At 52.7% G+C, this 22,244-nt stretch overlaps 9 protein-coding genes across 9 annotated transcripts; 4 read left to right on the top strand and 5 right to left on the bottom strand.

Moving 5' to 3' along the window:
* Window positions 1-1,004: 1,004 nt before the first annotated feature.
* COCVIDRAFT_18061 (hypothetical protein) lies at window positions 1,005-2,109 on the top strand (the record flags this gene model as incomplete). Its single annotated transcript, XM_014698688.1, has 5 exons — window positions 1,005-1,148; window positions 1,435-1,639; window positions 1,692-1,709; window positions 1,766-1,790; window positions 1,968-2,109. 5 exons carry the CDS (start codon window positions 1,005-1,007, stop codon window positions 2,107-2,109), a joined length of 534 nt encoding a protein of 177 aa, XP_014554174.1.
* Window positions 2,110-2,678: 569 nt separating this feature from the next.
* Window positions 2,679-2,867, top strand: COCVIDRAFT_105657 (hypothetical protein; the record flags this gene model as incomplete). Its single annotated transcript, XM_014698737.1, has 1 exon — window positions 2,679-2,867. The coding sequence occupies one exon, from the start codon at window positions 2,679-2,681 to the stop codon at window positions 2,865-2,867; it is 189 nt and encodes a 62-aa protein (XP_014554223.1).
* A 1,047-nt stretch (window positions 2,868-3,914) lies between these two features.
* COCVIDRAFT_105558 (hypothetical protein) lies at window positions 3,915-5,113 on the top strand (the record flags this gene model as incomplete). Its single annotated transcript, XM_014698736.1, has 3 exons — window positions 3,915-4,033; window positions 4,153-4,470; window positions 4,693-5,113. The coding sequence occupies 3 exons, from the start codon at window positions 3,915-3,917 to the stop codon at window positions 5,111-5,113; spliced, it is 858 nt and encodes a 285-aa protein (XP_014554222.1).
* A 38-nt stretch (window positions 5,114-5,151) lies between these two features.
* Window positions 5,152-6,179, bottom strand: COCVIDRAFT_105624 (hypothetical protein; the record flags this gene model as incomplete). Its single annotated transcript, XM_014698735.1, has 2 exons — window positions 5,152-5,603; window positions 5,699-6,179. The coding sequence occupies 2 exons, from the start codon at window positions 6,177-6,179 to the stop codon at window positions 5,152-5,154; spliced, it is 933 nt and encodes a 310-aa protein (XP_014554221.1).
* Window positions 6,180-6,584: 405 nt separating this feature from the next.
* COCVIDRAFT_18059 (hypothetical protein) lies at window positions 6,585-8,603 on the bottom strand (the record flags this gene model as incomplete). The annotated part of the gene is made up of 3 exons (XM_014698687.1): window positions 6,585-6,770; window positions 6,823-8,400; window positions 8,451-8,603. 3 exons carry the CDS (start codon window positions 8,601-8,603, stop codon window positions 6,585-6,587), a joined length of 1,917 nt encoding a protein of 638 aa, XP_014554173.1.
* Window positions 8,604-9,334: 731 nt separating this feature from the next.
* On the bottom strand, window positions 9,335-11,143 carry COCVIDRAFT_18058 (hypothetical protein; the record flags this gene model as incomplete). The annotated part of the gene is made up of 3 exons (XM_014698686.1): window positions 9,335-10,287; window positions 10,343-10,935; window positions 11,040-11,143. The coding sequence occupies 3 exons, from the start codon at window positions 11,141-11,143 to the stop codon at window positions 9,335-9,337; spliced, it is 1,650 nt and encodes a 549-aa protein (XP_014554172.1).
* A 736-nt stretch (window positions 11,144-11,879) lies between these two features.
* Window positions 11,880-13,708, bottom strand: COCVIDRAFT_39889 (hypothetical protein; the record flags this gene model as incomplete). Its single annotated transcript, XM_014698734.1, has 5 exons — window positions 11,880-12,603; window positions 12,659-12,987; window positions 13,137-13,398; window positions 13,446-13,565; window positions 13,617-13,708. 5 exons carry the CDS (start codon window positions 13,706-13,708, stop codon window positions 11,880-11,882), a joined length of 1,527 nt encoding a protein of 508 aa, XP_014554220.1.
* Window positions 13,709-16,745: 3,037 nt separating this feature from the next.
* COCVIDRAFT_105635 (hypothetical protein) lies at window positions 16,746-19,793 on the bottom strand (the record flags this gene model as incomplete). The annotated part of the gene is made up of 3 exons (XM_014698733.1): window positions 16,746-18,707; window positions 18,758-19,536; window positions 19,595-19,793. The coding sequence occupies 3 exons, from the start codon at window positions 19,791-19,793 to the stop codon at window positions 16,746-16,748; spliced, it is 2,940 nt and encodes a 979-aa protein (XP_014554219.1).
* Window positions 19,794-20,688: 895 nt separating this feature from the next.
* COCVIDRAFT_105645 (hypothetical protein) lies at window positions 20,689-21,516 on the top strand (the record flags this gene model as incomplete). The annotated part of the gene is made up of 2 exons (XM_014698732.1): window positions 20,689-20,728; window positions 20,789-21,516. 2 exons carry the CDS (start codon window positions 20,689-20,691, stop codon window positions 21,514-21,516), a joined length of 768 nt encoding a protein of 255 aa, XP_014554218.1.
* Between the last annotated feature and the right edge of the window lie 728 nt (window positions 21,517-22,244).

The raw sequence follows: 22,244 nt of genomic DNA, 5'->3' as shown, positions 1-22,244 counted from the left end.
GGGGGACCAGGCCAGGCGAGAAGTGGATTTGACCGACGCCTCTGTAGGAAGCAATGTTGGAGGTGGTGGTGATGCTGCACAGTTGATTAGCCCCAGTCTGGATAGTAGTGGTGGAGACCCTGGCACACCTTCGGAGCGCGGCGAGCTGGCAACAAGGTTTAATGGCCGCGGTACTGGTGGATATTGGCTACTACTCCAAACGCTGGGAGTAACTGGGGGTTGGGGGGTTGGGGGGAGGACAAGGGGAGAGGGAGAATTGGCAAAAGGCAGAGAGGGCAGAGGCAGGTCCGCGGCAACACATGCAAAAGGGCCCTGGCAGTCGTGGGTGGCTGTTGAGAGTAGAGTAATAGTAATAGCAATAGGGCAAGATGGGAGGGGGGGGACGGAGGCTCGGTGGCCCTTGTCTTGCTTTCCCGGATGGTTGACTAGTGTGGTAGTGCGGCAGCAAAAAAGAGAAACACGGTGCTGTTTTGGAGCAGCTGACGTAGGGGTAATGGCCAGTAGGAGGGTAGTTTTTGCGTAAGTGAGTATGCAGAGCACAAGAGGCAAGGAAGCTTTTTGCGGGTCTCGAGTGCCACCAAAGTCGAGAGATATATTCCCTGGGCCTGGGTCAGCGGGTGGGGCAATGGGTGGCATGCAAGCGTGCGTGCCTGTGTTTCGTGACGACAGCCCAATGGCTCCGTAAAGCGGGTACAGCTGGAGGCGCTTGCTGGATACGGGACGACGCGAAAGCACAAGTCGAGGCTCTAGGACTACACGGGATGCCATCTCCGTGGTCAAGTCGGGCGCCGATCCGGGCAGACAGGCTTGGGAGGAGCAGACAGTCGGGACTTGTCGAAGCCTCATGTTCCAGAAGATGATCGGTTCGTGCCTAAAGTGCCAGCGGTCCACAACGCTTCTCCCAAAACGCCCATGGCAGGCGTCTTCGGCGAGATTTCAGCAGGGGTCGACCTGCATGTGGGAATTGAAGGCTTTTCGTTACCGCCTGTCGCCCCGGCCAAGACATGGGCATGGCAGGTCCCGGCTGCAAGGCGAGCATTGGACGGGAAGGGAATGCGTCAGCCAACGGCGCAGGTGTCGCGCGGCCAGCCAGGCGAGAGGGCCCATGGCGCGGTGCCTGTGTCAGTCCAGGGGCAGCGGGAGAGCGGGTGCGTGGGCGGGTGCGTGGGCGGGTTTTTTTTCTGGATCGAATGAGCATGGTGGCCGTGGGCGTGGCAATGGCAGTGGTTCAACGGAGGAGCCCCAGCCACAGCCCCAGCCACAGAGTTTCAACGGCGGGTGCGCCACAGACGTCAAGCCACCGAGCCCCACCCGTGTCACCCCGACGTAATGCAGTGTGAGTGTGAGAGTGTGTCAAGCAAGCAAGCGTACAAAGCTGAGATTGGCGGCCTCGATGGCGTCGTCCCATTCCCCCCATCGGCCATCCCATAATAGACTGGACGCATGCTCCCCTGTGCGTCTTCTGAGCATGAGCCCGCCGTGGACCGGCCCTGCGCAGTGCCGATGCAGATGCAGATGCAGATGGATGCAGATGCAAGCGCCAGAATAGCCTTTGGGCTCGCTCGTACCGCTGGCCGAGGCGATCCCTGGGCCTGCCAGTGCCAGTGCCGACCAAGTAACTACCGTGTATTACTACTACGTAGGGACTAGAGTACTGTAACAAAGTATTACCATCTAATAAATACATGAAGATTACACGTCTAGTAAATGTACGTGCGCACGCTATAATTGCAACTACGCACTGTCTACTGCTCTACTCATGTAGTACATGGACACTTGTACGTCGTCCGGTACGTACAAGTACCACCTGCAAAACGTGTTTTCCCCACGTTTGGCCTGTCCACACCCGTCCCGAGCGCGCCCCACTGCCATACTATGCCATGCCCTGTCATAAACGTGCCTTGCCATGCCCACTTTTCTCCTAGTTTTAATTTCCTGCGTACTTTTAGTACTATACACACTAGTAGCCGTCCACGCTTGCTCACACACGGCATCACCACCACTAAGACGACCACGGGTCAGCCTGGTGCCGAGGCGGTGACCAGGCCCTACCTGCTAGCACCCAAAGGGCCCCAAATGAGCCCCCCAACTGCCGAACCGCTCGTCTAGACCGGCACGGCGCTGCTCGTTGCCACGGCGAGTTGACTCTGCCCGTCGCCTAGCACGCGCGCATCCGGAGCCCTACGAGGCGTTCGCCGCACGTCTCAAGCACAGCTGCCATGTTTCTGATACACGCCTTGGCACGTCCTATCCTCCGCCTGCCAGACCACCAATCTCAGCCCGCCTCGGCTCCTTCCACCATGCGCCACTCGGCCCTGTCTCCCTCCCTCTTCCCTCACTTTCTCGCCTCTTCCCTCCTCCCTCGTCACACCCGTCGCCTGTTGCGGCCTGCCGTTGAATATTGATTGCCTGCCCGCCTGCTCCTTGGCTGCATCTACCGCCTCAACCTGCCACTCCGCCAGACAAAAAGGGTCCCCTACATGCGCCCTCTCGATCTGCAAAGTTGATCGCTTGTTGATCATCCATGATTGCGCGGCCCCCCTGGCCGTCCGGCAGGCTCCGTCTCAGGAAGCCAGCCGAGAGGGGCTTTTCGAGAAGGGCGAAGGGCAAGACCAACTTGGTCGAGTAAAACACCCCATCTGCAAGACTGCCCGTCGTCTGCAACACAGGCCCGAATCATGGCCCCCGCCCATTCTCAAATCGACCATGGTACCCCGAAATGTGCCGTTGGCAGTACACTAACACTTCCCTTCCCCTTTAAGCCCTCTTTGCCTTGGCTCTCCCACCCCAGCCGATCGACACCTTTTCAAGTCCAATTGCATCCTATTCCACGGCTAGTCTTGCGCGCGCGCTTGCAAAATGCCTAAAAGCTTGCTCCTCCGGTCTCGCAGCGAGAGCGCCGCAAAGGCCAAATGCGTGCTCAACATTGGTGGCGAACTTGCCGACGCGTCCACCACACGGCATGCGTGCCATGTCGGCGAACGCTCTTACAGCCGCCCTAGAAAAGGTATCAATCGACAAAGAATGATCGGCAAAAGGATTCAACGTGGTTGCCCCTGCAATATCCGCACCTTTTTTTCCACGCATCCGTCCTCTTGCCTCACGCACCCCACCCCACGGCATGCGATCGCGGTATTTCACAGCTTCCATGTCCGCCTCGCCTGATGGCCTCATTTCCCTTCCCGTCTATGATGCTCGCACGACATTCATGACAAATATCTTGGTAGTCACGCCAGGCACAGCTGCTGCGCGCCTCACAAGGTGAGACCTGTCTTACCGACACCACCGGGTTGAAGTTGCCACTGTGCAATGACCCGACCGAGTGGCTCAATGAACCCCCAAACCTTAACTCGACCACCTCCACTCAACCACTCGGAAAAATACGAGGCAACCACCATCCACCATGTGGCCTTTGGAACCAGGGACCATTGCTTGCACTTGCTGCCCTGCTTACATCCGACCGCTAGTCCAAATGCATGACACGGTAGGTCTAGGCGAAACGTTGTGCAAATCATCAAACATGCGATAGGGCTGAGATCTTTACAGCCCACTCTTCTAACATGATACACACACACACACCCCACCAATGCTTATCTGCTTGACTTTTGCATCCACCATGTACCATGCAGTGCTCTTTGTGTCTTGTTCCGCCATGTAGTTGAACAAAAAGTCCCTCTGGACGTCTTTGGCTGCTTGGAGCCATTGCAGTTAGCGTGGTAAACTGCCTCGGTACACCCTTTGCACGGTGAACGACAAGGCCGAGGTCGCAAACAGGGTTGTTATACTACTAAGGGTCTATCAGGCCAGCCTCTAGTTTCCAGTCTGTTTTCTTACTTTTTCTTTTTTCGCTCGGCGCCATTACCACGCTCTACAAAGCATCTGTCACAACTCTAATTCACACGTGATCATCAACCATGTCATCGGCAGAACAAGATGTCCAGCTTCAAGACTTTGCCAACATCTTCAGCCTCAAAGGCAAAGTCGCCGTCGTCAGCGGCGGCTCGCGAGGCCTAGGGCTCCACGCAGCATCAGGGTGTGTACCATGCATACTTTCTGCACGCATCCAAAAATAACCTTCACGATGCCACGATAAACAAACAACGCTCGATAAAGAGAAGAAAAAAACTAACTCTCTCCCGCGAAAATCAAAAGTCTCATGCAAGCCGGCTGCTCCAAGATTTTCATCACCTCGCGCAAGGCCTCGGCATGCGACGCGGCCGCGTCCGCCCTCAACGCCCTGCCAAACAAATCTCCGGGCGCAAAAGCCTACTCCGTTCCCGCCGATAGTTCCAAAGTCTCCGAGATCGTCCGGCTGGTGGGCGAGATAGCCAAGCACACCGATCACGTGGACATTTTGTTTGCAAATGCGGGGGCGACATGGGGCAGTAGGTTTGACGCTGTCGATGAGAAGAATGGCTGGGACCGCGTCATGGATCTGAACGTCAAGGGCGTATTTTTTACAATCCAAAAGTATGTTTTTTGTTTCCGGACTTTTTCCCTCCACCCTATCTCCCCGTCCCCCCTTCAAGTATGAGGTTCGTCCAGGATTAGAAGCAGAATCTGATAAGGCGTCCGGGACAAAGAAAAAAGCATGAGCAAAAGAACGGAAAAAACGGAAAGAACCGATTCATATTGAGGGGAAAAGCAAAGAACAAGAGGATTGGAGGACGTTCGTTGACATTCGAATTTTAGATTCGCCCCGTTGCTCACAAAGGCAGCTTCAGTTCAAGATCCCGCGCGGGTGATCGTAACAGGTAGCGTTGCGGGAATTAGCACGGGCTCGGTCGGTGGTGATTCAGCCGCCTTTTCGTACGCCGTGTCCAAAGCTGCCGTGCTGCACCTTGTGCGCAACCTGGCTGTCGAGCTGGGACCGCGCCACGTTCTCGTCACGGGCATTGCGCCCGGCTTCTTCGCGAGCAAGATGACGGATGTGGTGATGCAGCAGGCGGGTGGAGAAGAGGCGCTGGGCAAGGCGAGTCCGAACGGACGGGTAGGCAGGCCCGAAGATATCGCTGCCGCGGTCGTATTTCTGAGTTCCAGGGCGGGAAGCCATGTCAATGGTGACACGATTGTGCTTGACGGGGGCAAGATTCACGGAAATGTCAAGTTGTAGAGAGAGTTTCTTTGTCGCCAACCATATCATCATCGCTTTTACTCTTCCCCAGTCGGAATCCTCATCCCATGCATACCCACATACCCACTCTTCTCGGGCCTCTTCCAATCTTTCAATACTTCCTTCCTCACCCCCTCCTCAATCTCCAACACCTCGACCCGAATCGGCCGACACGTACTCTTCATATCCGGCTCCTCGCCCTCTCCTTTCCCTTCCTCCGCCTGATGCCACCCCCACGCACTCAAATCCCCACCGGGACACGTACTCAACGCACACAGCAAATCCTCCTCTGCGAAAAACGTAATATAACTCTCCTCGGTCGCCGGACTAGCCTCCATAAAGTACCTCCCTTGCTCATCCAGCCCGGTGACTTGAAACACATTCAGTACATCGTGGACGTCGAACTCGGTAAGGCCAAACGGAAGCACCGCACGCACGAGATTGGAGTGGCAGTGAAAATCGTAGCTCGCGCCCGTAAGCATATGTGACACTGATCGTTTCTTTGCTTTAGCTACTTGACCACACGCGTACTAAAGGGGGAGGAGGGAACATGAAAGTAAAAAAAAAAAGGAGATAAAGATTTACCATAAGGATCACACCTTGTCCCCAACAAATCATGACACCTCCCTCCCCACTTGCTCCTCTCCTTCCCCCTCCCATCCACCCCGTCTCCCCTCTCCCCTAACCCACACGACTCATCCACAACCCCACAAAGCGGTCTCAAAAACGGCAAACAACTCCACAGCCGATCCCCCACCCCAACATGACTACTCTGCAACTGCCTGGTACGCGCTGCCCAGAACCGTTCGCGCGGGTCGCATGCGTTCCAGATGTTTAGGTCCCCGACTTGGGGGCCAGAGGGTGTGGTGAGGCGGAAGAGGGCGCCGGCGGGGACACGGAAGGCGTGGGCGGAGCGGGGGGGGATGAGGTGCGTGTGTGTTTGTTTGAGGGAGGTGGCGGGGAGGGAGCGGAGGGTTGAGTAGAGGGTTGAAGGGGGGTGGAGGGGGGACGAGGGGGAGGTGGGGAAGTAGGCGGGGGTTGGGGGTGTGTCGTTGGAGGGTGGCATTGTTAGGTGGTGGTGGTGGTGGGAAGGGGGATACGGGTTGTGGTGTTTGATATTGATGATAGACAAAGATTGATACGATGGACTGTGGTTACATGGGACTAGGTTGGATATGCAGGATTGGGTATGTACGGGATTCAAAGCCGGTGGTAACCGTACATTAGCATCCGATGTCGGGAGGGGGGGTTACACAGTGACTGATTGTAGATTCACTTTCTTATCGGGAACAAGCATACAACACGGATACAGAAAAGCAGATCTGATCCAGATGATGGATATATTCTAGATACCTAAATCACACTTTTCGACACTCAGATCGTGTCTTTTGGATAAAACACCCCGTACCACATGCGATATGGATAAATGCAAACTGGGAATGATAAACAAATCACAAACGACGTCATATGCTTACACACCCGCGCTCTGAACATCAGCCTGCTCGCCATTTACTGCAGCCTCCAGCTTATCTACAACAGAAGCGCCATTTTCTTTCTTTGAACCATGTGTTGGGCTCGATCCTGGGGTGGGAATCTCCAGAGTATTCGATCGCTTAGGGCGGAAGGGAATAGGTGTTGTTGGTCTCGATGATAAGAACTATAATCAGTCAGCATCTCCCTCAGTCCCCAAACCCCACTATTAGACTCACCGAAGAAGCAGCGCTCAACATGGCGATCAGAGACGCTTGAACCACATCCTGGTGGATTCCCACACCCCAAACCTTGTGGCTGCTCTGGGCAGCAGTACATCCAATGTACGTCGCTGCCTTGGCATCCTTGCTCGTACCAATCGTATGCTCATTGTAGTCTACAACATCCAAATCGATACCCAGACTCCTCAGCGCATCAGCCAGCGACGACAGAGCACCGTTTCCCGAACCGCGAATGTTGTGTTCTTGACCGTCAATCTCGATAACACCGGTAAAGATACGGCGCAGGTTCTGGGTGCTGACGGTCCTACCCTCTTGCGGCGGTTGAGGAGTCGCCGAGCGATCGGCCTTGATCTCGTAGTCGACAAGAGAGAAGCGGGGGTTGCGCTTGAGATGGTACGCCTCCTCGAAAAGAGCCGTAATCTCACTAGGCAAAAGCTCGCGGCCAAGCATATCCGTCTCCTTTTGCACAATCTTGGAAAAGGCAATTTGCAGACCACGCGGGAGGTCGAGTTCGAGCTGGCGCTGGATGATCCAAGCAATACCTCCCTTTCCACTTTGTGAGTTGACACGGATGATAGCTTCGTATGTACGGCCGATATCCTGTGGGTCCAGAGGGAGATATGGGATTTGCCATCGGCTCTCGTTTGTGGCGCCGTTCTTCTTGCGCATTTGGAATCCCTTCTTGATAGCGTCCTGATGTGAGCCACTAAAAGCGCACACGACAAGCTGACCACCATACGGCGCACGAGGATGGACTGGGATCTTGTTACAGCTCTCAACCATGTCAATGACTGACTTGAGGTCGGAAAAGTCAATCTTGGGGTGGATTCCCTGCGTGTACAGGTTCAGGCCAAGAGTGACAAGGTCGACATTTCCAGTACGCTCTCCATTGCCAAACAGCGTGCCCTCTACACGGTCTGCGCCTGCCATTTGGGCCAATTCCGCAGCCGCAACAGCGCAACCACGGTCGTTGTGTGGGTGCAGCGACACGCAAATCTTCTCCCTCTCGCTAATGTTCTTACAGAAATACTCAATCTGGTCGGCGTACACGTTAGGCGTAGACATTTCAACCGTAGCTGGCAGGTTGAAGATGATTGGGTTCTCGACTGACGGCTCCCATGCAGCCTTGACCGCCTCGCAGACTTCAATGACAAACTCTGGCGACGAGTCTGAAAACGTCTCTGGAGAAAACTCATACGACCAGTGGGTGCCAGCCTGCTCAGGATCGTCCTTTGTAATCGATCGCGCGTACTTTGTGCACTCGACGGCAAGAGCAATCGTCTGCTCGTTGTTCATGTCGAAGACAATCTGCTGGAAGCACGGGCTCGTGGCAAGGTACAAGTGGAGGATGGCGTTGCGAGCGCCCTTGAGGGAGTCGACGGTTCGGCGGATGAGCTCCTTGCGGCAGGGCGAGAGGACCTGTATGGCGACATCGTCGGGGACTATGCCGGGCGTCTGGATGAGGCGTTGTGTAAAGTCAAAGTCAGTTTGCGACGCCGAGGGAAACGAGACTTCGATTTCCTTGTAGCCAAGCTTGACGAGCATCTGGAAGTAGTCCCATTTTTGCGCTCCGTCCTGGGGCCCGTGTTAGTGCATGCTGTTAGGTGCAGCGGATGCAGACATACCATCGGGTCGACTAGACTCTGGTTGCCATCTCGCAGATCGGTCGACAGCCAGCGCGGCGGCTTGTCAATAGTCTTGTTAGGCCATGTCCTGTCCGGCAGATGTAATGGCTTAAATGGCTGGTACTTTTTCCATGGCTCTGCAAGCATCGGCATGTTGACGTGTGGTCGCGCGGATTGCTCTTTTTTCTTGAGTCAAAGTCGACTGGCTCACGCTAAGCGACGATGAATGCAAGTCGTGTTAGTATAAAGTCGGATGAGAAGACGAAGACGTCAGGAGGGTATACGGTGAATATATGAAGAGACAGACGGCACAGAGTTGGGACTAATTAGTAAAAAAGTACGGTGGTATGAATCACATCCTAGAAGGAAAAAGAAAAAAGTCTGGTGCTCGGTGATTCAACGCGCCTAAGCCGTCCAGTGAATGGCATATGACGATGCGGGGCGCAGAAAATCGCTTGCGGCCTGTGCTCTCCAATTGCGGGGTCCGACTTCGGCTGGCGAAGATGGCAGCCAGCCGGCCAATCCGAGGTTATGTATTAATTGCATACGAGACGTCTAAAGGGATATTACACGGGACAGAGAAGACGTAGACGAACTGCAGTGTGCATGGCCAGCCGAAGGAGGCATATCAGCCTATGTAGAGACGAGCCCGCAGAGAGCGTGCTCAACACTTTGGCCTGCGGGGTGTGTGTGTGTGTGTGGGAACGCAAATCAAGACAAGGCCGAGCGGGTATTTCAGGAACGCCGTCTAGCGCAGACTCCAATTCGACACCAAAGACGCCGCTGGTTACAAAAAAGAACGCCCGTATCCATGTAAATACATACAAACAGACACACACCACCTCAGCTCACAGTATGTCTGTTTCACCGGTCCTGATCCCTGCTTAGAACACAGGCACCCTCAACCCGCAGCAGTCAATCTCGCTGCCCTTGACCCCAACAGTGCGTCCAAAGTAGAGACTGCCAAACTCCTGCACAAACGCCCGGTCCGCTTCTGACCAGGTATCGAGTCCCATGCGTGACAGGTCGTCCTGGTCTATAATCAGTGCCTTGCCGTCGTCATCGTCGTCGTCGCAGTCGCGCTCGCCCTGTTCGTCGGCCTCGATGATTTGCGCCAGAGACTGGATGAGTAGCGAGGACTGGCGGTGAAAGTATGCGATAATTGCTGTTTCCAACGACTGAGAGTACTCGGCCAAGTCGCCAATGAGCTCGCGATCCGCCTCGTGCTCTGCAGTCGCGTATGCATCCCTCTCGCCCGCGGATGCCCACCACATGTAGCCCATGTATGCAAGCCGTGACCAAGTCATTGGCTCAACAACTGTCTCGTCGTATGCTTCGTTGAAGTCATCGTCGGCGCCTTGGCCCAACACCTCGTCGTGTGACAGTAGCGGTGCCGCGTCGTCGTCTTCATCGTCTCTATACGATTCAGGTGCTGTCTGTGACCGGTTACGATGCTTGTATAACTCCCTATGCAGCATTTTGTAGCGTGAAACATCCCGTTGGCTAGCCTTGACCAGACTGCCGTCGCTCGTCCGTATCCGTGGCCAGCGTCTTTCTTGCGGTGGCGCATCGTATGTATGTGGGAGCTCGACGATGATGTCGTACAGCTTGGTCTTGGTGGTGATGATTTCATCCGTCGTGCATGCCACCCATCCAGCCAACGTCTCGTCACCTGGAGTATGTCTGCTATGCTTTGGCTTGCTCAGGTCTTCGAGGTATGGGATTTCATGTACACCGACCGAGAAGAGGCAGGGCAGGCGCAACAGCTCTTCCGTGCCGGGCGTGAGGAGCTCGGTGTCGCGTGGTGATATGCTTGAGAGGATGGAGAGATTGTACACTGTCCCTGTTAGCATCAAGCTCAATCAATGCGCTGCATAGCCAGCAGAACATACCGAATTCGCAAGCCGTCCTGACAGGCGGAATGCCCACAAACAGTATCCTCTTCCTCAACAGCGCAGCCTGCTGCAACCGAAACACCAATGGCCCAAACACATCCAGAAAGCGCTGGATAGACAGCGCAGGATGATACGCCGGCAAGCTCTCCTCATCCTTGAGCGCTGCGCTGACCGTCGAAATGGCGCGTTCCCTACTATATCCTTTCCCCTCCCCATCCCCATCCTCACTGCCATACCCCCTCCTCTCAACCTGCTCCCTCCAAAACTCCTCCAACGGCGCCACCGTGTCCGCATCCTCGGCCAGCGCTGCAGCCATCTTCTCCAACCGCCCCGCAAGCAACCACGCCCGTCCCAACCGCCCAAACTCGCCCTCCTTCTTCACCAGCACCCCTACAGAAATGAACTTGGCATTGCGCTCCTCATCCCCCGCCTCGCCTTTCGCAAACGCGCTCAGCCCAGCATATCCCTGATGCGTAAAGTACACGAGATCGCTCTGCACAGAATGCAATCCCGACGGCAACGATTTATATTCCACCGCATTCTCGAGCTCGATATCCGGCGTCGCGGTGCGTTTCCAACTCACAGTGTACCTGTACGTCTGTTGTGTCAGTTTGCTGGTAGCTCTCTCACATCAGGTATGTAGTTAAGGTACTCGGCTTAAAAAAGGGAATCTGAGGTCCAAAAAATGACGTACCCGACTTTCTTGTCGAAGCGGATCAGAAATAGCGCTTCGACGCTCGGCGCGTCCTCGCTGGGCGACGAGGCAGAAGTCGTGCTCGACTCGCGCGAAGCAGACATGGTGGTGCTGCTTGCGAAGGGGGATTGCGTTGCGCGGCTGCAAGCCCGCTGATGCAACGGGCGGCGGCCGGGGGGGGCGCGCGGTTTCGCTTGCGTGGTTTGAGAGTGCCGGCCTGGGCTGGTGAGGGGGTGGGATCCACTTGCCGTTGCTGCCGGATGACGGGTTGCAGCCGTTTCTAGAATGCGGATGTAACAGTGGCTGTGTTTAAAGTAATTTAGCCTTGTCCTAGCACTAGTATTGTTATTCAAGGAGAATATATATCTAGTGTCAGGTCATCATGTGATTTCCCTTTTTCTATTAGGCATCCTATATATCTGTCGTTCCCACAAGGCAGCAATATTCCAGTTCATCGTGGGAAACGTACCTTGATGATTTCCATTAGCTGCTAGGGTTTATCTAAAGTAGCTAGATACAGTATTTTTTTTTAGCTCAGAGAATTACAATGGTTAGTTAAGGAGAATTGGAGAATGCTTCTTCAGCGCTAAAGCTTGGAAACACCTCTCTGGTGTCTCGAAATTCGAAAAGAAATTGGCTTTGATACTGGAATTGTCTTCGATATCTGGGATTTCTTTTTAGTTTTGGAGGGAGAGAAGAAAAAATATGCAGATGCAACGAATACTTCTCGAAACATTGCGATTGGGTATTATCAAAGCTACAAGGCCATCTCGACTATAGAACAACGCCATCATCGATCTCCTCTCACATCTCTCACATCCTAATATCCCCTCACACCCCTTAAACCTTCACCTCAGCATTCTCCATCCTCTCCGGACTCTGCTCCAGCCCAGCTCCCTTCTCTCCAAACCGTCCCCTCTCGGCATTCCTCGTAGAGCTGTATTCAACCCTCGTCCTATACGCAGGGATCCTCGTCATAAACATCTCCTCCACATCTTCAAGCGTTTTTCCAGCAGTCTCTGGGAAAAGCAAAAACGTATGGATAGCCATTGCAGCGCAGAAGCAGCCAAAGATGAGATACACCTTCCACTGGATGTTGACGAAGGCTGGGGGAACGAAGTAGGATAGGGCAAAGTTGAAGATCCAGTTTGCGGAGGTCGACAGCGCAACGGCTTTGCCGCGGATACGGAGCGGGAAGATCTCAGGGGGGTAGACCCATGATGCTGGTCCCCAGGTGGGTGCGTAGGAAGCTACGAAGAGGTAGGTGCAGGCAATTACGGCCTTCGAAGGGGCGCCGCCAATTTCCCACGATTGCTCGGCAATGTTATTGAGACCACCGGGGGGTGCAGGCTTGCCGTAAGAAGCCATGAGACCGGCATTAGCGAACATCCAGGTCATCATGAGGGTGGCGCCTATGACGAACATGGGGCGGCGTCCCCAACGGTCCATGAAGAGGAGGGCCGGTACAGTCATGATTACGTTGATGACATATTGAATGGAGCTCGCAACGAGGTTAACATTTCCGCTGAGCCCGGCCATACCGAACAAATAAGTAATGTAGTACCTGTGTCATTGTCAGTTGGTTTGATGTTGGTTTGATGTGCCCATGAGGTACTCACATCATGACATTCATTCCAGTGAGTTGGGACCAGATCTGGGTAAAGACACCAATATGAAGACGGTTGATCATATTGGGCTTGAATAGCTCCATAAAAGTGACATCGGCGTTCTGGCGTTCGAACTCAATCGCCTGGCGGATCTCATCCATTTCGAGCTTGACAAACGGGCTGTTGGGATCACCCTTTCCATGAACCAGCACAAGAACAGCTTGAGTCTCTTCCCAGCGGTCATGGCGCGCAAGCCATCGGGGGGATTCGGGGAGAAATACAAGGCCGAAACCAAGGATAATGGCTGGGATCATCTGCAGGGCCCATGGGATACGGAAGGCCTTCGGTCCATCCAAGAAACTGCAGCCGTAGGAGATATAGAACATCAGGAGGATACCCCAAGTTATCGACCACCGTTTCCCGATACACGGTCAGCAAATGCTCAAAATGTGTTGCGGGTGTTGTGGTGTTGTGGGTTGTGAACGCTTACCTGTTGACTTCCGACAACGCGACCACGGCGGGACGGAGGCGCTAGTTCAGATATGTAGACAGGGACTTGAGCAGAGCAGATACCGACAGAGAGACCGTTAATAAAGCGACCGACAATGAGCATGCCGATGTTCTGGGCTGCACAAGAAATTATGGATCCGATGATCCAGATGAGGCAGCCGATCTGGATCGCGCGACGACGACCCAGCTTATCAGTCAGGTATCCAGATACGAGAGCACCGACGAAGGATCCACCGGGCATACTGTGTCGTGTTAGAATGATATACTGGTTGTGGTAATGAACACTTACGCAGCGGTGATACCACCCTGCACATCAGCCTTAGGTCCAGAGCACGCATCCTCAGGCCCTGTAAAAGGCGGACCCAACGGTCCCTGATTAAAGTAACATCGGTATTGTTGAGTCGGTAAACTATCTCCGTCAGTCTTCAAGCAGTGGGAATAAAGGGAACAATCACCATACATAGCGCTCATAGAGCTAATATCAAACCCAAACAACCCACCACCAATAACGGCAATAGCCGTGATACCATAGATATTCCCAATCTGATACATGATTGCCCCGTCACATTCGTCTCGAACAAGCGCAGTAGAAAGAAGAAACAACCAACAAAACTAACCCGGGCGCACGGCGAGTCTTATATACCCATAGCTGCCCACACCCCGCCAGACTGGGAACCACAAACGCGGGCCATAGTCAGGTCCCGGAAAAGGCCAACGTGGGAGCCCCGCAAGGCGGACATTTGACTCTTGTCCCGGCATTGGTAATGCCTTGGTTGGGGCCTTGTCGGGACACACCCACATCCACAGACAGAACTGAGGTGTGTACCTGCTGATGCGCTACCAAGCTTGGTATAGCCTCCGGACAACCAGTCAGTGATTGGGGAGAAGCCAAGCAATAACGTGGATCTCGCGGGGCGCAAAGAAGAAATGTCAAGCCCTGACACGACCGGGGTGATTTAGTGCTTGTCGTTGCGACTCGTGGCTTGGTTGGGGGGGGACTTGATGCCGAGGCCGCTGGCGACGGGCGACGGGTTGCGGAAGCAGGGGGGAATCAGAGGTCCGTCTTGTGCATGATGAGAGAAAAAGCAGGGCTTCGATCGATCAGTAACCGTATGGCGTGTTCGGTCAGTACCGTAATTCTACTACTATTTAGTTACTTAATTCCCTTGGTCGCGCGTGTATGTATCGATGTTGGGCTCCTCCGCACTCTCCGCAAAAAGCTTCCCCCCTTTCTCTCCATAATCTCTCCAGACTCCAGACACCCACAGTGTTCTCCTCTCACACGCCCCATCCGGTACTGATTTTTTTTTCTTCGCGCGCAAAACGAAAGTGGGCCTGGTTGCCAATTCGCGCGATATGTGTGATGAGGTTTCCACTGATGACGTCGGTAGGTTGCGGTTATAAGCAAGGTGTAGCCAATCAAGTGGTTGTGATCCGCTTTTACGGGTGGATCCATGTTGCAGTCGGCGTTGGACGTTGGAAGCGCCTCCCGTCGAATCCACATCTCAAGCTTTGCGCCGAGGCACGCTTGAGGCTGGCGTTGTCTGGTGTGGTATGGATTTATGGTGGGTGGTATGCTTGGTCAAGTCTTCTGCGCTGTGCCATGTATCATCATTGGGTTGCGATTCGGATCGTTTCATTGTCCTCATAACTGGTGAGAAGCTAGGTTCCCCCGATACTATCCCCACCATCATGTATGAACAAGGCGGGCGTTGCATGTTGCATGTGCTCGTGTTTCTAGCGCATACCGACAAGATGCAGAAAACTGGGTACTGGGTGGTAGTCAGCACATAGCTCCAGTGCAAGAGTGGAGTCTACCACACACACTTAGTGAGGAGAAAGACTTGCGGAGAAGAAGAAGAAAAGGAGGAAAAGAAAGAAGATGGCTTTACACTGCAACATCACGACGTCCGGCCGATACTCAACCACTACAAATCATAGTGTTGTTGCTTTGCTCAACCCGTATTCACCCGTCTATCGCGGCTCCACATACAACATGACGTCCCATGTTCCTTGCACATGAGACGTAATTAAGCAAAGCGGGTGCATTGCCCAACCAAGTCATTGTGTTGCCGATCGAAAGCTTACTCGGAAACCCAAGGCCAAAGCCACCCGCATTCTTCTTCTCCACACTTGCTCTTGTAGCGTACAACTGTAGTACATCCGCTGTGTCGGTCCCGTGGTCGTTTCACCTCACATGTAACAAATGTGAGATATGATCAACTAATTCTAGTTGAGAGCCAGCATGAGCTAGATACTAAAGATCTCGGGTATGTAAAAGAATGCAAAGCAGCAGATACTCCGACCTTTTCTTAGCATCAGTCAGTGATTAGCCAACCTAGAGGGCAGAAGTTGAGAGGTGGTCGATAGAAGTCGCAATCTTGGTATAATCCCCGGCATACATAGGCTGCAGAGCGCATTTTCACTTAGATGAAATCAATCACAGAATCATGCACTAGTAACAATCGTTTGTCTTGCGCGCGTGGGCGCGTGCGCGGGCGTACTCTCACTTCGTTTGCTCTTTCCCAGCTAAGAGGATCTCACATTTCCTCAAGACAACAATAACAACAACAGCCCCACCTCTGTACTCAATCGCGACAACATCAGCAGCGATACCACAGTAATCCAAGGCTCAACCACCCGTCGTAAGCAAGAGTCAAACGATTACAACACCCGCCACAGGGAAACAAGCAACCTATCCCCTAGCGCTGTGGCAGTCAAGACCAGTGAGTGAGTGACAGCGACTCGAGGCACCACACACATTCTCATATCGCCTGTCTACAGAGCAACGTGATTTTCTTCCCACCGGGTACGCCAAACGATATCTTCCGAGGCGCTGGACCCATGTTCAAACTTCAGCGAGATGGTGGATCCATTGGCCCTGCCCCGCACACGCTGAACCCGAGCGTCCAATACGTCCATCAGTTTCGGTCCTCCCGATCCATCTCTTCGGATTTTGTCTGTAGAGAAGCTATCTAGTGCGGCCATCAAAGCACAGATGGTCAAGTTCAGTCTCGATGGGAAGCAGGGAGAAGCAAAGGGTGTTTCTGGTTACCGCACTGAATGCGAATTTTGCTGGATTACGTCACACATCCCAGAGGTGGATGGCTATGAGGTGGGGTGCAAGATGGTACCAGGCATTGATGTTTGTACAAATTGTCAGAGGTGGGGCCTTCCTTGCTGTTCTTGGACTGACATTCCACCTGCAAGGTTTGAGTCGGCCAATAACGAATGGAGCGCACAATCGATGCCGCGTAACATGGAAGTAGAGGCTGCGCTTTGGGCACTTCAACCTACTGGCCTTGAATCTAAGACTTTCAAGCTTGGCCTTGTACAGTTTCCGAGCGAGGAACAGGGCGAACATGAAGAGGGCGAGGGCGTTGACGACGGCATGGAAGATATTGAGTGGAGCGACAACGAATAAGATACACTGTTCGATTATGGCGATGCCGATGGCTGTAAGAATAATCAGGACGACCGACTCGGAAGATGATGGGTACATTGTCTTGCGGAAACGAATAGTCTATTAGACCAGGTCTTCACCTGGGAAATTACATGGTGCCAAACATACAGGGCATCCATCTACTTATTATCCCCAAACAAGCTTCTTCAACGAATATTCAAACTGTTCCAGGTAACCGGTACTCTTCTTCGCGTCCCCAAGGCTGATAATATCCTTCTCTTCAATCTCCACCTTTCGATCCCCTTCACCCACTCCCCTGCGCACGCCATTAGCGACCCGCGCAATCTCATCGCAAACCGACTTGACAATCTCGGTCTCATCCTCGACTGCATCGCCAGATGCAACAGGAACACTACTGTGCGCTGGTAACGCTTTAAACGCTAGGAATCGGCCACTGGCATCATCTTGTTTGGGAGCCTTTTGAGCCTCATCTTTAGCTGAATCGTCACCGGGCTCCGAATCCAGCACTCTAGTGTTTCTGCGTACCAGCTTGCCGCGGCTGTCTGGTCGGTACCGGATGATGAGCCCCACATTCTTGTCGGTGTCCATGTGTCGCTGAGCTAGGGTTGACGTGATGTAAACACCACGCATGAGGCCCTGTACGTTTTCAAGCGGGATGCGCTCAAACTCTCGTACCTTCTCGGTACCCCAGTCCAGACGGCAAAAGTACAAAGCCTTTTCTGTGAGAAGAAGAATCGCCTCTTCGAAGGTCGTTGTCTTCACTTGGTTTGCGGCAGTGGGTACACTCAACGTCCAGCCCTGGACCAAATCCTCGTCATGGTCTTCAATGACGATGCCTGCCGAGCGCTCGATGGCTTGCTGTCTTACTCTGCGCAGATCAACAAAGTGGTCCGAACTCTTCATGTCCGCTTCAAACTCGGAAAATATGGTGTCGGTCGCGCGACCAAGAAGGTAATCGATGAGTGCTTGGGCAAAGTAGTCATTGACAATGTTGTTGTAATAACGAGTCAGAGTCAATCCAAAATCCGTCAGAGCACCAGTAATCTGTCGTTTACGCGTTCGTGTAAAGTCGCCCTTAAGCGCAGCTGTACCGGCATATTGTCTCGAGATGGCATCGCCATTGTCCGCCCACAGGGTATTGAACCACGAAGTACTAGGGTCGTGCTGAAGATCGATGTGGTAGTTGCCCAAGGACAATTGTGCCTCCAGAGCAGTTCTAGCACAAGCTGATTGAACCACATTGGTACGGTCCAGACAGTCCATGCAGTTCGTTCGCAAAATGCCAGTCTGTTTTTGCTGTACTTGATCATCCGCAATCTCAACCCAACCCGACGATTTCATGAAAGGCTCAATCGAGTCCATCAGCCTAGAGACATTCTCAAACCTCATTCCACGGCAGACATTATGGAAGTCAAACCACTCAAATCCTAGCTGTTTGCCTTTTCCGTCGATACCCCCGTTCTCGTTGAGTGCCTTTGCATGTTGCTCATACAGCTCGCCAATCTTCGCCTCCGTACCGTGTTTGTCAATCAACGAGTCACAGTATATATCTCCGTACCGCGACGACAGGTCAAGAAAGTGCCGTTTGAAAGCAAGTGCATTCGTCTCAAAAGAGCCCCAGGTAGTGACTTGAGGCTTAAGACTGTATGGCGACTGAGAAAAGAACAATGGTATGGATCCGCGGAACTGCGTAAAAGAAAATATCTTATCTTTGGTCGTGTCAAAAGTTGGAGTTGAAAGTATCTGCTCAGTCTCGACGCTGTTCGCGGTGCAGCCCTCATCGTCTGTGCCACGACGTAAGTAGCGAAGTCCAGCGCGCTTGGTCGAGCGACGTGAAATGAGTGTTAACAAAAAGTCTTTGCCTTGGGCGAAAGAGTCCTGCTCTGAGCTGATGTCGGTGTTCTCACCCTCTGCTTGCTGTGTCTCCTGTTTTTGCTTCTCTAACCAAGGCTGCAATTGTATGTCGTCTGGTGTTGCGCTTGGATCAACCACGAGACTGCCAGACTGTGAATCTGTGGTCTTGAGGGTGAAAGGTCGCTGTCCAACGAAGCCCTGAATGATTGGGAGTACAAAAGAGTGCTGACCGGCCTCAATAAAAGGAGAAATTATGTTCTGGTTCCAGAAAAACTGGAAAGAGGTCAATGGGTGCACAAAACGTATGTGAGATACTGACTGACCAAAGGATCAAACTGTTTGAAGAGTGGCACGCTCGAACTAGGCTGCTGCTGGCCGATGCCATTCGAAATATCATAGTCGTATGAATAGAAAAAGTTACCCGATGCAAAGTACATCTTCGTCGTCTGCAAGATCTTGGGCAACAATGCTATTGTTGCTGCGTCATTCTTGCCGCCCAGTGCTTTTGGTATTGCTGTAGGGCTGACTTCTTGGGGTACGTTTTCATCCTCGGTCGGGATCGCATCCGGTTTTGATTCGCCCTCAGGTCCTTGTTGCTCTTTCGGCACGGCTGGATCGGCATCCTGCCTTGCATACCTGGCGGCCAGATTTTCTTCTGAGGTGAATCCTTGCAGACGCCTGTTGTCTGCACTCCAACCCTTTCGAGAGAACCACTTGTCAGCAAATCTCCCATATACACCTTTCCGTTGTATGACATCTTCGGCAACGCTGGTTTTTTGTAAAGGACTACTTTTTCGCCCAGTAACTGGGTCTGTGACTTCATTTGATGCTGGAGGTAGATCTCCGACGACTGAATCGGTCACACTGGGCGCATCTTCGTCGCCCTCGCTCTCGGTATCTTCATCCTCAGCACCTGGCGACTTGTTGCGACGCCTCAGATGGTCACGAGTGGCTGCAATGGCCTTATCGGCATCGGCCTGGGAAGAGAGGGGAATGAGGGCGACATCAGTAATCTTGTAAACAGCTTTTCCACGTATTTGCGCGACCTGTTCGCGATCGGATATGGAGATTAGGAAGTGCGATGTCGCGATTTTGAGAAGCCCTATTCGACTTGTTAGTAACTTGTGAGCGTTGCAATGCGCCCATACAAGCGCCCATACCAATTATGCCATGTGCCTCGACAGATATAGGTGTGGTGTCTTCCTCGCGTCTGTCCTTTAGTAGTGGCCCGACGTTGCCCTTGTAGTCGACTTTGATGGCCTGTTGTGTCGTGGGCGGATGATTGCGGGGCGGGGAGGGTTGCAGGATCAGGCCATCCACAGCTGCGAAAATGAGCAGCTTTCGAACAAGGGAAGGCATCTCTTCGGCAGCACTATGCACGAACACGTAGCATTGACTGGGAGAGATGCGATATTCGGTGGGCTGTATTAGATGCGCGTAGACATAAATGTCGTTGTACTACAGAGTATGACGTCTTGTTGCGCAACACTAGCCTCTGTTGCCCCACGCGGCTCATCGGCCCAACCACTGGTCGCACTCACACTCTAACCTGCACGAAAAATGGAAGCAGTGCAGCTTGAAGTCATTGAAACATCTCCATATGAATTTGAGCAATAATTGTGTGGGGATACATACCGATCTCTGAGTAATTCCTGCCATTATGGCACCTATGACCATAGACCAGACCTGGATAATATGCTTTTCCAAAGACGCTTGATAAATTTTAGTACTCAGGTATGTATGGTTTGAGGACATGAAAACGGTGCTGTTAATAAATGCTCTGATTGATTCAATAGAAATAAGCACTCTCTTTCCCACAGGTAAGCATTCCTTTGAAATGATGGGAAATTGCGGAACAGCTACAAAACGTGTACTTACAGAAGGCATCTACTTGTAGGCGAGGTACTCGAGCCGTCTCGGCAAGCACTCACAGTGACCACCACAACCTTATCTCCGTCGGACTTAGTATTGGCTATATCCGCTCATTTTGCGACTTTACCAAATCCTACACCGGAGTACATACTGCATATGTCTCGTGACTGGGATTTCGCCAGATCCGACACGTCATGAACGATAGAGGCTTAGTGGTGTTGGTTACTTGGAACGGACCGAACACGCGAACAAGGCGTCCCATAAGTGGGAAGTGTATAAATATTGTCTGTTATACAAGAACATAGAGTATCCCAAGAAACTATCAATTTCTATCCGGTCATATAACCCCATTCATTGTACATACATACCAAACCAATTCAAAATGCCGGCTCAAACTGGGAAGGAAATCGTCCTCGTCACTGGTATGATCCATCTATCTCCTCGTGAAACCCAAAGACGAAGTACTGACAAAACCTCTCCAGGCGGAACAAACGGCATCGGTCTTGACACCGTAATCCACTTCGTCTCCACCTCCCCAAAATACCACGTCATAATCGGCGCACGCAACCTGTCCAAAGGCGAAACCGTCCTCAAAGACATCCAATCCAAACCCATCCAAGGAACAGTATCCCTCATCCAACTCGACGTCACAGACGACACCTCCATCTCCTCAGCAACCAAAAAGCTCGAACAAGACTTCCCGCACCTCGACGTCTTGATCAACAACGCAGGCGTCTGCCCAGAACGCGACGAGCAATGGCCCCCCAACCGCGAGTACCTGCGTACAATCTTCGAAACAAACGTCTTCGGACCCACCCTCCTCACTACCTCTCTCCTCCCCCTCCTCAAAAAATCTCCTAACCCGCGCGTCATAAACGTCAGCTCATCGATGGGTAGTATCGCCATGAAATCAGACCACAGCCACGAACATGCTGGTGTCCGGTTCCCAGGGTACCGCATGAGTAAAGCAGCGCTGAATATGCTGACGGCGTACCAGCACTACCAGCTTAAGCCTGATGGCTTCAAGGTCTGGACGTTTTGTCCGGGGTACGTGGTCACGGACATAGCGGACGATAGGGAAAATAGGGTACAGAATGGGATTGAGAGTTCGGAGACGAGTGCGGTGGCGTTGTTGGAGATTGTGCGGGGGGAGAGGGATGCGGATGTTGGGGGATTTATTGGGAGGTATGGGGAGAAGTTTGAGTGGTAAAGGGGAGGGAGTGTAGTTGTTGATGTTTGCGGATGGCATTTGGATATAGTGGGTTGGGATAGGTTAGGAGTAATGAGATGCACTTGACTGTAGTGTCATGAATGATGCACTCTGTTACTATGTTAAAGAAGAAGAAAAGACATCTAAAAATAGCAGCCCGTTATTCACAACCCATGTTAGTTTAGGTGCGTAGTCCTATAGCCGCCTGAATCGTAAGCAGAATAGCTTCCCCGCCCTACACCTCGTGAGACTTTACAAATTCTCAAGAGGGTAACAACATTATCTTCCTTCTTGCACAAAAAACACACACAAAAATTTACTCTAACCCCTCTATCTTGACACCACACAAGCGTAGTCACAAGATCACACCTCCCGGCAGCTTAACCGTATACTTCAATCCATACCCCGCACTCCATACCCTTTGGGGGGAAAATCCGTTACTTACGATTTGCGTGCCGGTAAGGGGGATCGTTGCGCTTGATGATTGCTGCGTTGGGGTCCCCTTTGAGCGCGTTGGTGAAGATGGTGCGGTTGTGTAGGTTGGGTGTGATGGAAGTGTCGAAGTAGAAGATGACACGACCACGAGTGTCGCGGAGTCCAGGCCAGCCCATATTGTAAAATCGATTGTTCGAGGGTTAAGCTAGGATTACGGATATCGTTGGGACGTAGGATCTAGATTAATAAAAAATAGAGAGAATCTTAGTATCAACCTTGACGATACCGAGTCG

This window comes from Bipolaris victoriae (assembly GCF_000527765.1).
Source record: "Bipolaris victoriae FI3 unplaced genomic scaffold scaffold_73, whole genome shotgun sequence".
In the NCBI taxonomy this organism is placed as follows: Eukaryota; Fungi; Ascomycota; class Dothideomycetes; order Pleosporales; family Pleosporaceae; genus Bipolaris; species Bipolaris victoriae.
This window is presented reverse-complemented; position numbering and strand designations above follow the sequence as displayed.